Here is a 16,326-nt window from a genome sequence, read left to right on the forward strand (position 1 = left end):
CTTGTATCTGTTGTGGGCTCTTGTGTTGTTGTGGTTGAAGCTGAAGTCGTCTTTGACAGGCAGGACGTTGCAGCATATTGGTAGGAGTGCAGGACTTCAGCTCTCGTTCCAAGCGCTCTTCTCAACCCCGCGAATAGGAAATCGAAAGCTTTCGTCAGCTTGTTCCACCAAGACCTGCTGCCTCCACAAAATGAGACTATTAAAAAATGAATGGGATGAAAGGGCAAAGCCCAACGTCGCGTGACCTCGATCAGCCGGGAGACAACGCCCCCCTCCCCCTCCCTAGGAGCGCGAAAAATAGGGGGGAGGTTCCGGCCAACACCCCCGCTTCCGCCCCCATCTGACGAGTCAACGTTCCATGTGACGTCACCAACAGCCCTTTTTACGGGGACTTCGGTGACAAGATTATTAGAACGTACCATTTTTTTTATAGAGGGGGGGGGGACGAAACCCGCAGGATGGCCGTTTAACCCAAGGTTTCCTTCTCTGTTCGTCCCCTCGCGTGGAATTTTGCCTTTCTAGTCCCGCGCTGCGTTTTCCGTTTGTAAGGAGCGCCCAACGCCTTCCGTTCGTCCGAAGGAGAAATGCTTCGGTTCCTTCTCCCCCCCCCCCCCCGCAATGTTTTAGCTTTGGTAGGCGCACTTGCGTCAATGCCGGCAAAAGAGTGGGAGGGGAAAGTCCTACTGTACTTCTGGTGCTCGTGTTCCCGGTCAGCGGCGTTTTTCCCTGAGCTTCTCCTCAGGCTGGCACACCGCAGCGGGCAGCCGCCGAAGCTCCTTTTCCCCCCATTTCGCGGGCTTTGAAAGGCAGGAAGAAGCCGCCATTCGGCATTAGAGAGCAGGTTAGCTTCAGACCGCTCCCGGCGCGGAGCTTTTTTCATTATAATTTTTTTAAAAAAAATAATTCCCGGAGCTCCGCCTCGCGTGCCGTATAGCGTCATTATGTATCACAGCTCTCTGAGGTCCTTGTGTTCAGCCCTGTCTAACCTCTGCTGCACTCCTTGTTCTGCCTCTTCCTCGACCATGCTGCTCCGCTCGCCGGCTCCAGTGAGGAGAGCCCTCTCGCCGTCCGCCCTCCTCGCCTCTTCCTCGGCCGCCGCCGGAATCCCGCGCTGCAGTTGCCCAGCCCCGGGCAGTTTGGGAGCTGCCAATCCCCAGGCTGGTGAGTGATTATTATTATTTAAGTAAAGTTTATCAATTTTTAATTAAAAAATAAATAACCAAAATCATAATAAATACAGTCAGTAGTTCTGCATTGGTACATGCTTGCATACTTTTCTTTTGAACTTCGTTACGTTTTGTAAATTTAGCTACATTTAATGGCGCTACCTTAATCTTATTTTAATAAAATAGGTAATATACTTATGTTTTATACTATTATGTTGAATATTTGTATACTTATATGTTGTGTTCTTATCACGTTTTTATATGTGAGATATATATATATATATCACATGTATGTATCACATGTTTTTGCTGAATTTTTTTTAAATTAAGGGAGACTAGGATAGTGCTATTTCGGCCTTGTTCTGGCCTCATCAGCTAGCCATACCCTTACTGGGATTTGATCCTGGGGCCTTTGCCTTGTGAGGCAGAGAATTAACCTCTAGGCCACCAGATCTGATCCCTTCAGTTTTGTACCAGGGAGGGGCTATATGTTTTGGGGGGGGGGGGTTTCTTCTGTTGGAAAAAAGGGAAAAAAAGAATATATATGTAGATTGTTCTGAGTTCGGGTTTTGCCCCATGTAATATTGTGCATGTCTATGTGACATTTCGGTGAAATCACATTCACCATCATCAGGCTGAAGTTGTAAGCTTCGTGCTGCTGTAGATATAGTTTATATATATATATGTATATATATATAAAGGGGCGTACGTAAGCGCACTGGAGTGCCTTCCCTCCCCTATCCTATAGTCTCTCCTATATCTCCTCTCCTATATCCTCTATAACCTTCATTGTGTATTATTGTGTATTGGACAAAATAAATAAATAAAAATAAATAAATATACTGATTATTATTTTCATTTTGGAACCTTTGGGGCTGAAGGATCCACGGATGGAACATTGGGGGTTCGAGGGTCTTAATTCTGTTGCCCCCCCTTTGCCCCTCTCGCTCCCCCCAACTTCACCCCGAGAAAGCAAAAGAAGGAAGTAGCAAGGGTGGAGCAAGAGGCTTCCCTGCTTTCTCCCTTATTCCCCAACAGCAGCCTTGAAAAGAGAAGGAGGTCCCATTTTATGGGGTGGCACAGGAATCCAGATAGAAAAAGGGGTTTGCAGGTGGTTCTCGATTTATGACGGTTCGTTTAGTGGCCGTTTAAAGTTTACAAGGGCCCTGAAGAAAGTGACTCAGGAGTAATAATAATAATTATTATTATAATTATTATTATTATTATTAATTAGATTTGTATGCCGCCCCTCTCCGCAGACTCCGGGCGGCTCACAACAATAATAATAACAATGTGACAATGTAACAAATCTAATATTTAAAAAACATCTAAAAACCTGTCATTTAAAACCATACAACATAAGCATACCATACATAAAACTATATAAGCTTGGGGAGATATCTCAATTTCCCCATGCCTGGCGATACAGGTGGGTCTTAAGCAATTTATGAAAGGCAAGGAGAAAGTCGCAAGGGTTGGGCGAGAGGCTTCCCTGCTTTCTCCCTTAATCCCCAATGGCAGCCTTGAAAAGATGAAGAGGTTCCATTTTATGGGGTGGCGTGGGAATGTAGATAAAAAAAGGGCGCTGCGGGCGGTCCTCGATTTACGATGGTTCATTTAGTGGCCATTCAGAGTTTACAAGGGCCCTGAAAAAAAGTGACCCAGGAGGGGTTTCTCACAATGACAGCAGTTAAAGCAGCTTCAGCATCGCGTGATCTAAACTAAGACACTTGGCCAAGAACTCATATTTCTGATGGTTTGCCATGGCCCCCCCGGGGTGGTGTGATCACCTTTGGCAATCCCCTGATGACAAAAATGTCAATGGGAAAACCAGAATCACTTAATGACTGAGTTGCTAACTGAACAACTGCCAGGGATTCACTTAACAGCGGTGGGCCAAAAAGGTCGTAAAATGGGGGAAAGCTCACTTAACAGATGTCTCACTTAGCCGCATAAATGTTGGGCACCGTTGTAGTTCTAAGTCAAGGATCACCTAAATTGTGATGGGAAGCCAGATTTCTGAGATCTTGGCATTACACTGATATTTTGGGGGTGATTGCTTTGATCTGCGAAATGCCTTGTTTGCTTCTGGCTGCCAGCTGATCCTGCGCTGGATCCAAAGTGGCTGGTTGAAAATGGATGTTCAATTCATTTAGTGACCATTCAAAGTTACATCATTGGAAAGAGTGACTTATAACCTTTTTTTTTAATCCTTACAACTATTGCAGCATCCCCATGGTCATGTGATCAAAACTCAGATGCTTGTCAACTGACTCATATTTATGACAGTTACAATGTCCTGGAGGCAAGAGATTGCATTTTGTAACCTGACATGCAAAGTTAGAGGAGAAGTCAGATTCACTTAACAACTGGGTTAGTGAGTTAACAATTGCAGTGATTCACTTAAAAAACTGGGCAAGAAAGATCATAAAAATGAAGCCAAATCCACTTAATAAATGTTTCGCTTAGCAACAGAAATTTTGAGCTCAATAGTGGTTGTAATTCAAGGACTACCTGTAGAAATTAGCCATCTGGACCCAATAAAAATTAAGAGCCATGAGATATCTAGATCGGTTGCTAGTGTAATCAAAAGCTGCTTTGCCCAGTAGGAAAGACAAATAATTTTAAAAAGTCAATGAATGACGTGCATTAGGTATCCAGTATTTGTTCTTTCAAGCGTCACTGCTTTCCGTGAAAGAAAAAAAATTGACTTCCTAAATTATTTGTATGAACTTCTTCCTGGGATTTAAAATTATATATGTAATAGCCTTGTCTTCTAATAATGCTAATTATGCTAAAGTTTCTTTTAACTGCCTAATAGGTATTATATGAAGGATAAACGGGAAAGGCAGAGCATAGCATGTATTTGTGTTCTGTGTGGTTTTTGGTATGAAAATACTAACTAGTGAAAGGAGTAAGTTACGTTTTAATTATGTTTTCCTGTTTCTTATAGTTTGTCATCTGACAAATTGCAGTCTTCTTATAAAAATAATGATTCCTGTTTTTGAGCACAACCATTTGACTTACCTTGAAAGTCACCAAATCACAAAGATGGCTTCACAGATTGTGCACAGTCATAATGTGGTTTATTTAGCTTTTATGTAAGATACCATATACAGTACATCTAACTATTTATTTATTTATTTATTATTTATTTATTTATTCTTTGTCCAATATACAATCATATGTAAGAGAATGGACATTAAGTAATATATATAACGATAGAAAGTAAAAAGAAGAGAAGTAGATGGGAGGGAGAGAATATATATGATATAAGAGATAAGGAGATAATATATATGATATATATTATATATAGATATAGATAGATAGATAGATAGATAGATAGATAGATAGATAGATAGATAGATAGATAGATGTAGATAAGGAGAGAATATATATGATATATGAGATAAGGAAAGACAATTGGACAGGGGACGATAGGCACATCAGTTATAAACCATGATTTAGACTCAGTGTAATATGTTTATCAAACTAATTATAATATGCTTAGCAAACAATGATTAATGCTTGCACATGCTTTAGTACAATAGGTATAATAGTAATTATATGATCTTTTCTTTAAAAATGGTATGACTGTGTTCTGTGGTTACGCAATTCAGTGAAAATCCTTTTAAACCTTATCTGCACTTCTTGCTACTTCTTCTAGTTTGATTGTGATCTGTATAAAAGATAATGCAGGTTTAGTTTGCCTGGCTCACTAGTTTGTTCTGCTTCAGGAACTTAATGTAAACCTGATAACACAGTTGAAATGGCACATACAGAATTCACTGCCAACTGTTATCAGCTTCTGACTTGTTTATCCAGCTCAGTGCTGCCCAGCCTAGCATCTTCCAGATTTATTGGACTATTTTCTGCCCAAGAATTGCTGCATTCTACGATAATTCAAGGGTATAGGTCAGAGGTCTTTAAACTTGGCAACTTTAAGACTTGTGGACTTCAATTCCTAGTATTCTCCAGCCAGCTATGCCGGCCAAGTTTGAAGACCTCTGGTATAGGTTATGAGAAGCAAGACTATTTACTAATTTCTATATTTCTATATTAATTTCTATACTTCCTTACTAATTTCTGTACATATGTCTTATTCCTGGTTGAGGGCCCAACCTAACTTATGGATCATGTGAATCACCCTCCAAATAGCAGTTGGGATAAAGATAAAAACTAATGTTGGTTTCATGTTACCATTATAATTAATATAATAACTCCCCAATTACTTATTTAAGATTTAGCTATCTACCTAGACTTACTCCTTTAATTAGTTGTTTCACATTCAAAGGGGACTATTTTGATAATTTATTTTTTTTATTTATTAATTGGACTTTAATTGGAATTTAAAAGTATGTAGTTGAACCACAGTCTGTAGTTGAACCATTGTTGTACAGCTAAAAAATTGCAAACAGCCTCACAAACCATGTTGGTGGGGGGGAAGTGAACTTATTTTTTTAATACTTTCAGGGTAATGTCTACTCAGAAGTAAAACCACTACATCAGCTCTTTCAGGATTGTTGCTTTGTGAATGCTGAAGATCTCTCCTTTTTTTATTGCCCAATACTTCAGTAAAATCTCATTCAAACAGAAAGATATTTAGTTCTTTTTAAGGTTAAACTTGGAAAATTATCTGCATATAATGTATCATTATAAACTTTGGTCAAATGGCCACTTTAGACAAAAGATTACCTTGTATCGGGTACAGTAGTCCCTCACCTATCGCTGGTGTTACGTTCCAGACCTGGCCGCTATAGGTGAAATCCGCGATGGGGAATTTATCGACTGATAGTACTTATTTAGGTATTTATATCGTAATTGTTTGGTAAGTTTTCATTGTTTTAAGTGTTTATAAACCCTTCCCACACAGTATTTATTTTAGATACAGTATTTAAATACAGTATTTACAATTTTAGATTATTATTATTTTTTTTAAAAACCTGCCGATCGAGTTCGGCGGGCTGTTTAAATCTGCCAATCGACTTCCTCAGAAACCCGCGATGAAGTGAAGCCGCAGTAGGTGAAGCGCGGTATAGCGAGGGACTACTGTATTCTCTTTCTTTCCAGTAACATGAAACTATGAAAGGTTTGGTGGTGGGAAAATTGAAAGAAAATGATAGTGAGCAGGATGAGGAAAGAAACTAACTTAAGATCTTTTTCTGCCAAAAGGAATCCTTGAGGCCACAGAACCCTGGTTTATCATTACAATGTGCATAATCTTTGGTCACTGTCTTTCCATCCATATGAAATGGCAAGATAACAAATTATCTTCAGGAATTTGTCTTATCCATAAAATGGTATAAAAGGGAAGACATTTTCCCTGCAGCTACAGCACTGATACCTTTTATCTACAGGACCATCCTATCTACATTTCTTGGAATCCTTCTCAAATATGTGATTACAGAATGGCCTCAAAGCATTTTTTTTTAATCTCCTAATTTAATTTGGCTGAATTAATCACAGCGTAGCCTTCTGTTGTCAAAAGTCCAGAATGACTAACAAAATCCGTGCTTAGCAGAGAAAAGATTCCAATCCTTGGCATTTCCAGTTTAGCAAAGATCAAATACAAAGTACCCGATTCTTTGTCTGAAATTAGAAATTAACTTCAGTCAGTATTGGACTAGATAAATAAATAGCCTGAGCCTTTAGCAGCTTTTTAGATATGGTGATTCAGGAATATCATCTAAAAAGCTTCTAATGTAATATTTTGAGATGAGTTTTCCACTGTTCAATATTGTAGAGCAGCTTGTAGTTAGTGACGTGGGTGGAGGGGTGGAGTCACAGGGTGGGGTGCGCGGTAGTTTTAAATGGTAGTGGGTGCACTAAAAGTTTGACGCTGACAACCAATCAGGTTCCAGATAGCTACAACGAAAGAAAAGCTCAACCACATTGAAATGCTGTTTTAAGTCTTTAATACTTTGGCCCCCGGTACTCACAGTCACCCAGTGTATATACAGTGCATCTAGTATTAGATAAACACAGGTTTCGGTTATAGAAGCTGCCTTAACAATCTACAAAGTTAGAAGCAATAATCTGAATGTATGAAACATATTAAATAGCATTTGTACAAATCTTTATAAAAATGTATAAATAATAGCACACATGGGGTCTTGCAAATATTTATCAGACTTTACATCTGTTACATCAGCATGTTACAATCACCACAATAGTCCAATTATTGATTGGTGGTATTTTAATCCAAAGCAACGTTCATTGAGCTTATGTTCTGAATACCAATTGCTAGAATGTCCCTGTGTAGAGGGGCCTAGGGATTGCTGGCACGGTCTGGCTGGATATTAATTGTCTGCGTTGAACAATCCAGTACATTGCATAAGCACTATTGAGTAACTTGCTGTAACTTAGATAGGCACAATTAAGCAACCTACTTATTCTGCTGGAAGCAGCAATATTCAACTGCATCAAGGTTAGACAGAAGTATCTAGTTGGACTTTCATACCATTATTTCCTAAACTCTGTATATTTTAAACTTTTGTTGAAGATTTATAGCTCAATATTTTAAAAAATGAAGTGCAAACTACTGACAAATTCCATCTTAAGGTATAGGCTGTTAGGTTACAATGGTAAAAATATCTAATAAGGGGATGAAGCATCGTATTTAAGGGAAAATGTTTTATAACTACCATAAGATATCTAGAATTTCAAGAATACAGTAATATCTCGTCTTACGAACCTAATTGGTTCCCGTGGGAGGTTCGTAAGGCGAAAAGTTCATAAGATGAAACATTGTTTCCCATAGGAAACAATGTAAAATGAATTAATGCGTGCAACGGAAAAAAACCCGCAAAAAAATGCCGCCACCTGGCTTGTCACCTTTTGAAACAGCCGGGTGCTTCTCAGCATTCTCCCAATGCCGAACCCGGAAGTTTGGCAAAATTTCGGGTTCTGGTGGCCACCGAGAAGCCCCGCCACCCGGCTGTCACCTTTTAAAACAGCCGGGGGGGCTTCTCGGCGGTCTCCCGAACGCTGAACCTGGAAGTTCGGGTTTGGCGTTCGGGTTCAGAAGGATGCCGAGAAGCCCCCCGGCTGTTTCAAAAAGCGACAGCTGGGCGGGGGGGCTTCTCGGCAGCCTCCTGAACCCGAACTTTTGCCAAACTTCCGGGTTCAGCGTTCGGGAGGCCACCGAGAAGCCCCGCCACCCGGCTGTCACCTTTTAAAACAGCCGGGGGGCTTCTCGGCGGCCTCCCGAACGCCAAACTCGGAAGTTCGGGTTTGGTGTTCGGGTTCAGGAGGACGCCGAGAAGCCCCCCGGCTGTTTCAAAAAGCGACAGCTGGGCAGCGGGGCTTCTCAGCGGCGGGTTCGTAAGATGGAAAAAGTTCGTAAGAAGAGGCAAAAAATTTCCAAACCTGGGTTCGTATCTCGGGTTGTTCGTATGGCGAGGGGTTCGTATCATGAGGTACCACTGTATAACTTTGTTAGATGTTTGCTGCTTTCTGTTCCATCAGAGAATGTGCATGTTTTTAGAGTAAGAGGTGAGTTCCATGTTGCAGTAACATTCTGCTGATGACTATGATCTATTTTATTGGACAAGATGCAGACAGAACCATCCTCTCTGTTAAATTGGCATTACAAATACTTAGAATATTGCAGCATCTCTCAATAATTTGGCAAGAGAGACTTGGCATGGTAATAATAGATTGCAGTTTGAACTTGTAAGTTAGTTTGGGAGGAATCACAGGACAGCCTCACAGTTATGTAGATTGGTAATTTCAAGTATTTTTTATTTCTGTTAGCACTGTTGCTACCAAAATGCCTAAATCTCTCCAGATTATTCACAATTATTCTGAGCAGCAAGTTTAGGAAGTCATTTTGTATATTGTAGGGTGAAATTACATATATTTATAGATGTATGTTAATCCAAAAAATATACTTAGTTTAACTCAGAAAGCATAATTGTGATGAACAGAAGTGCACAAATAAATTGAGATCCAATTCAAATTTGTGATTTAATTCAGAATCAGTTTGATTTAAATGTGTGATTTAATTTGAAGGGCAGTTTGAGTTGAATTGGTGATTCATCACTGCTAAAATAAAATCACAAGTCCATTGAATCCAGCAAATTGATTTAACACAATAGGAATGTTTATTTCACAATTAGAATGAAGATACAATTTGAAGAGTGGTTTTGGTTGCAATGCCTTTAAACAAAATCAAAGCTGCATATAGCTATAATCATGACTTGGAGGAGCCTTAAATCTAGGAAACGTATTAAAACTTTTCAATTTTTTTCAGATTAAAACCAATCAATTTTGTAGGTCACCTACCCTTCAATGTGAGATTTATAATCTACAACTGGATTGCTCCAGGACTATCATTATTGTTTTTAATTTAACTTGTCATGATAGGATTTAAGCTCTCTGAAAGACAGAAATAAGTTTTTTAAGCATTCTCTTTGTTCCTAGGCCAATTAAAAACATTTCGTATTTTTGAAATGGATGACGTTACCTGAGGACATGCTTCAAAGCACACCTTCTATTTCTCGGTGTGTTGCTGTCTATGACTCACTTTCAATGTTCTCTGGTATGTCATCTCAGCCAAGTAATAAACATTTTAATTGAGAGAATACTGGTTAAAAAAAAGAATAATTGCTTATTCATTGAACCAAATGTGAAACAGCATGATGGATACTGATTGTATTAAGGAATTTGCCTGAAAACCACACAAATCAGGAATACTTTGCTGATATTAGACAAAGAACAAGCTCATTGATGGGATTTTTGTGAAGAAACGTTAATGCAAAGTTCAGCCAGTAATGCGATATTATGATTTATTTTTCTCTTCAATCCAGTCCTTGTGATTTTTAAAAAAGGAACTTTTGTAAATCAACTGTGTTTTATCTAATAAATCATGATGATGAGAAGCATGCCTTGATATGATGTGTGATAATAGAATAGAATAGAATAGAATTTTTACTGGCCAAGTGTGATTGGACACACAAGGAATTTGTCTTGGTGCATATGCTCTCAGCGTACATAAAATAAAATATACATTTGTCAAGAATCATGTGGTACAACACTTAATGATTGTCATAGGGGTCAAATAAGCAATGAAGAAGCAATATTAATAAAAATCTTAGGATATAAGCAACACTTTACAGTCATACAGTCAACATGGGAGGAAATGGGTGAAAGGAATGATGAGAAAAACTAGTAGAATAGAAGTGCAGATTTAGTAGAAAGTCTGACAGTGTTGAGGGAATTATTTGTTTAGTAGAGTGATGGTGTTCGGAAAAAAACTGTTCTTGTGTCTAGTTGTCTTGGTGTGCAGTGCTCTGTAGCGACGTTTTGAGGGTAGGAATTGAAACAATTTGTGTCCAGGATGTGAGGGGTCAGTAAATATTTTTCCCGCCCTCTTTTTGACTCGTGCAGTATACAGGTCCTCAATGGAAGGCAGGTTGGCAGCAATTGTTTTTTCTGCAGTTCTGATTATCCTCTGAAGTCTGTGTCGGTCCTGTTGGGTTGCAGCACCAAACCAGACAGTTATAGAGGTGCAGATGACAGACTCAATGATTCCTCTGTAGAACTGTATCAGCAGCTCCTTGGGCAGTTTGAGCTTCCTGAGCTGGCGCAGAAAGAACATTCTTTGTTGTGCTTTTTTGATGATGTTTTTGATGTTAGGTGACCATTTTAGGTCTTGAGATATGATAGAACCTAGAAATTTGAAGGTCTCTACTGTTGATACTGTGTTGTCTAGTATTGTGAGAGGTGGAAGGGTGGAAGGGTTTCTCCTAAAGTCTACCACCATTTCTACGGTTTTGAGTGTGTTCAGTTCTAGATTGTTCTGGTCACACCACAAGGATAATTGTTCAACTTCCCGTCTGTATGCGGATTCATCATTGTCTCGAATGAGTCCGATCACTGTTGTATCTTCAATTGCAAAAGAAAAAGAGTGCCACAGCGTTCAAAAAACACCAAGCACTTTACTTTGCCTAGTCAATTTATGAGCCTGAAGTATCCAACATTGAGAATTATTTCAGTGCAAATACTGGCTGGAAAATTCTAGGAGTTAAAGTCCACCTACCTTAAAGTTGCCAAGGTTAAGAAAACACTTTTTAGGTGAACATGAATATTCTCTTGAGGGAAACTGCTGGTTCCAAGCAGTTGTCAGGTTGCAATAAAAGAGCAACAAATGATGAAGCATCACAAAAGGCAGACACAATTTAGTTTTTCTTTGAGATAATGGTGATAGTGGATTTTGTGGTGTTGGTTTTTTTAATTGTTTTAATGGGGAAAGTTACATAAAAGACCACTAGGTGTCTCTTGTGTACCAGCGACATAGGAAACGTTACATATGACTTTGGAGGCTGGCAATTCAGTGTGCAATTCTCCATTAGAGTTGTTTACCACTTGTGTTGATTTATCCAACCAATTTATCAGGTAATTATTGTTTAATATAACTAACAGCTTTCTAAAATATTGCCTTTTTGTTATTAGAAGGCCCACTTTTCAACAAAATGCAACTTGGGTAACCAGAGGTCTGTAAGGCTGAACTCTTCATTTTTCCTGCTCTGTGAATTATAAATTGTTGTTGGACTAAAATAGAATATTACAAAGAGCGATCCTAGAAAACAGGAAGGCAATAAACTGTTAAAATCTTAATTCCCTATTTTGAAAGTAGTGGGAATCCTTATTTTGCAGTCTTGAAAAGATTAATATAGACTTTGCTATTACTGTACTACAGTATACGTGGGGGGGAGTGTATCTTTTGAGACTAGAAATCATGAATACTGTAGTTTCTTTTTAAAGTTCAGGGTAGCTTTTTGGTTCACATGCAGTGCATAAAATGATGGGTAGGGTAGGAAGGCACTTACCATATACAGTATATTATAAAGATAAATTACCATCTTACTTGCAGTAGCATCATTGGGATTATGAGGTGTTTAATAACTGCAGGGGGAAACAATTAAGCTGTTGAAAAGCCAGAGAATAGTGTACAATTTTATATTGCAGTTCTTTTCCGTTTTAAATTTGATTACTTTCTTTTAGCTTGCTCCCTAATTTAAAAATTATGAAACTCAGATCTCCTGGGTTGTTTTTTTGTAAGTTTGTTTTGTTTTTTTGTTTGCTTGTTTGTTTGTTTTTTTACTGGTGTCAGGGGAAAAATGTATGTAATTATAGGGACATCTTTTTGATTCCTAATTCATGAAAGTAACGAGTACAAGTTAATAAGCTTTAGTTTGATTTGTGATTATGGCAAGTATTTGCTGATTAATAAAGCGAAATATTTATGATTTGGCTTTCTTATGGCAAAGTGATTTAGCTTGCTTGTGAGATTGTGAAAAAATAAAGTTCTGTGTTCTGTAAAGTGGCGTCAGAAATTTTGTAGGCTGAATTATTTAGCAAGAAGCAGTCCTGGCTCAAATGGAATAGCTGCTACCATTAGCGTAACTAGCTGTGCTATACAACTTGGTAAAAAACATTTGGAATGTGATAGGTCACCTTCAGATATCAGTCCAATAAATGAAACTGGAAAATGCTGCAGTTGGTTAGGTACCATAACACAGGTTGATTCTAAGGGCTCAAAACTTTGTTTATAGAGATCATAAAAATGACTAAGTAAAATACCTTAAGAAGGACAGTATAAAAAGAGGAACTTATATTTGCAGAATTTAAGAGGGGAAATGCATATTGCATTGTCAGCTTCATATTGAAAATTATGCTAAACTTGTGCTTGCTTAGAGGTATATAGCATACCTCTTCACATTGGCTGTAAATGTTGAAAACTGAAGTTCTTTATAACTGGAGGCTACCAGCACCACAAAGCTATCACATTTCATGTTAATCCTAATGATGAATGCATTTGTTTTGATCTGAGAGAAATTAACAGGTTAGAAATTGGAATTGCTGTACTGAAATTCTTCTTTCTTTCTTTTTCAGGCTATTCCATGGGCAACAAGACAAGTAGGCTGTATAGTGCACTGGCTAAGACTTTGAGTAGCAGTGTCATTATTAAGCACCAGGACTACTTGGAACAAACAGATCCCGAATTTCTGGATCCTATAGATCCCAAAGATCTACTTGAAGAATGCCAGATTGTTCTTCAGAACCGTCCAGCCCGGATCCAAAGGGATTTTGTGGACTTGAGGGCCAGCTTTGTCAGAAATCATCAGCCCATTAGAGTTATGCAATGGAATATACTTGCACAAGGTACAGTCTTAACTGAGAAACTATGTCTGAGCCTTGTAAAATGAAAACTATAGTCGGCTTTGTGTATATGCTTTCATTCAGTTGACAGATCTTTTTATGCATTCTTTAAGTTAATAGATTTGAGGTAGTGAAATATTTTTTAATCAAGGTGGTATTTCAAATCTACTAACTTAAAAAATCCATTAAACATTCAGAACCTATTATACCTGTGCAGCTGGAATAAAAATACAGTGGTACCTCCACCTAATAAAGCCTCTAGTTATAAACTTAAGTTAAAAACCAGGTGGGGTTTTTTTTGCCTCTTCTAAAGAAGCATTTTCCACTTACAAACCCAAACCTCTGAAACTGTAACCAGAAAAGGCAGGGAGAAGCCTCCATGGGGCCTCTCTAGGAATCTCCTGGGAGGAAACAGGGCTGGAAAAGGCAGGGAGAAGCCTCCATGGGGCCTCTCTAGGAATCTCCTCGGAGGAAGCACAAATCCCAGCAACCAATTAGGTTCCACAGAGTTGGCCTTCTCTGGGTTCCTTTGCCAAAGCAATGTCGTCTGGCGGGACCCCGGGGAAGAGCCTTCTCTGTGACGGCCCCGGCCCTCTGGAATCAACTCCCCCCGGAGATTAGAACTGCCCCCACCCTCCTTGCTTTTCGTAAACTCCTGAAAACCCACCTATGTCACTAGGCATGGGGAAATTGATATACCCCTCGGCTGTTCCATTTTATATATGATTTGTTTGGGCTGTACGATTGTTTTTAATAAGGGGTTTTTAATTGGTTTTTTTAAATATTTGATTTGTACTTTGTATTGCTTGTTGTGAGCTGCTCCGAGTCCTTGGAGAGGGGCGGCATACAAATATAATAAATAAATAAATAAACCAGGGCCTCTACCCTCTCTGTGGTTTTCCCAATCACACACATTATTTGCTTTTACATTGATTCCTATGGGAAAAATTGCTTTTCTACTTAAGAACCTGATCACAGAACAAATTAAGTTCGTAAGTAGAGGTACCACTGTATACTAAGAGTTTCAGTTTTCTACAAAGTTCCACTTAAGAATGGGGATTGGGTTTTTACATATTTGATTGGAAGGAAAATATTTCCTAGAGGAAGTTTTCTCAACTAATATATTTTCTTCATTCCAGCTCTTGGGGAAGGCAAAGACAACTTCATCCAGTGCCCCATGGAAGCCTTAAGATGGGAAGAAAGGAAGTGCCTCATTCTGGAAGAGATCCTTGCTTACCAGCCAGATATCCTCTGTCTACAAGAAGTGGATCACTATTTTGATACTTTTCAGCCATTACTCAGTCGGCTGGGTTACCAATGTACTTTTCTCCCTAAACCATGTTCTCCATGTTTAGATGTGGAATGTAACAATGGCCCAGATGGCTGTGCCTTGTTCTTCCTCAAGGACAGGTTTACGCTAATGAATAGTACCAACATCCGGTTGACAGCAATGAAGTTGAAGACCAATCAAGTGGCTATAGTTCAGATCCTGAAGTGTAACGAGACTGGGAAATTGTTCTGTGTTGCTGTCACCCACTTGAAAGCTCGCAATGGCTGGGAGAGATTTCGGTCTTCTCAAGGTGCTGATCTTCTTGAAAACCTAGAACAGATCACCCAGGATGCAGAGATCCCTCTTATAGTCTGTGGGGATTTCAATGCTGAGCCTACAGAAGACGTGTACAAGCAATTCTCTGAATCTAGTCTGAACCTAAACAGTGCTTATAAACTGCTAAGTACAAATGGGCTAACAGAGCCTCCATACACCACTTGGAAGATCCGTCCTTCTGGCGAGTGCAGGCATACACTTGATTACATCTGGTATTCACAACACACCTTCAAAGTCGATGCTGCTCTCAACCTTTTAACTGAGGAGCAAATTGGACCCAATAGGCTACCATCTTTCAATTACCCTTCAGACCATCTCTCTTTAGTATGTGATTTTACCTTTAATGAAAATCCAGAGAAGTTTTTAAGATTAAGTGAAATATAAAGAAGGGGTAGAGAATGCATTCAAGTACTGTGTTTGTGCAGGCACAGACTTTTACTATGGACTTCTAAAGACTTCTGGGGCTGGGATGGGAGAAATATTTATGAATGGAGAATTAATAATCTACTCCTATAGCTTAAAGACTTTTTTATTCTATCTCACAAAACCCACAAAAATATACCAGGCTAACTACTTGTGCTGTTGTTCTTTTCGGAAGCTGTTATTCAGCTCTAATAGTAACAAGTTTTTTTCCCGTCCATATCTAAGATCTTGCGTTGTAAAGTTGCACTGTATGTAACATTATTGTCTTGTCTGTCAAGAGTCGATGAGACCAATGCCCAGGGTTTGTCCCTCCCCTATTGGACCGTATGACCAAATTTTGCTCAACATAAAGTTTAATATGGGCCTCGGTTAATTTTTATTTTTCCTGAGGTTGTCTTGAATTGTGCCTTCTACTTGAATAAATATAATGTTAATCTCGAAGCTGCCTATTGTTTTTGAAGATATTTCGAAGTGTATTAGAATTTCTATAGTTGTTCACCCACATGGAAGGTAATACAGATAGTCCATAACTTACGACCACAATTGAGCCCATGATTTCTGTTCATAAGTGAGACATTGGTTAAGTGAGCTTTGCTGAATTTTACAATTTTGCTTGCTACCGTTGTTAAAGTGAATCACTGCAGATGTTAAGTTAGTAACATGGTCGTTAAGTGATTCCAGCTTTCCCATTGATCTTTTTTAGATCACAAAAGGTGATCACTTTGCAAATACACACACACACACCCAGGACACTGCAACCGTCATAAACATGAGTCAATGAGTCAAAGCATCAGAATTTTGATCACGTGACCATGATGCTAAATTGGTCATATGAAAAATAGTCATTACAGTAGTACCTCTAGATACGAGCTGCTCCACATGCAAGTATTCCAAGTTACGAGCCAAGACGCGAGCAAAATTTCTGTTCGACACCCGAGCTCAAATTCGGGATACGAGCCGAGCGTC

The 16,326-nt window shown here is 39.0% G+C and overlaps 1 protein-coding gene across 2 annotated transcripts; it reads left to right on the forward strand.

The window, feature by feature from the left end:
* Window positions 1–386: 386 nt before the first annotated feature.
* On the forward strand, window positions 387–15,801 carry NOCT (nocturnin). 2 transcript variants are annotated; one of them, XM_070757728.1, is made up of 4 exons: window positions 435–841; window positions 1,048–1,161; window positions 13,065–13,334; window positions 14,471–15,801. In XM_070757728.1, the coding sequence occupies exons 3-4, from the start codon at window positions 13,073–13,075 to the stop codon at window positions 15,319–15,321; spliced, it is 1,113 nt and encodes a 370-aa protein (XP_070613829.1). In that variant the 5' UTR covers window positions 435–841; window positions 1,048–1,161; window positions 13,065–13,072; the 3' UTR covers window positions 15,322–15,801. The 2 variants fall into 2 exon arrangements, with proteins under 2 accessions (XP_070613828.1, XP_070613829.1); XM_070757727.1 differs by having other exon boundaries at window positions 387–1,161.
* The last annotated feature ends 525 nt before the right edge of the window (window positions 15,802–16,326 follow it).

This window comes from Erythrolamprus reginae, chromosome 7 (assembly GCF_031021105.1).
Source record: "Erythrolamprus reginae isolate rEryReg1 chromosome 7, rEryReg1.hap1, whole genome shotgun sequence".
Classification (NCBI taxonomy): Eukaryota; Metazoa; Chordata; class Lepidosauria; order Squamata; family Dipsadidae; genus Erythrolamprus; species Erythrolamprus reginae.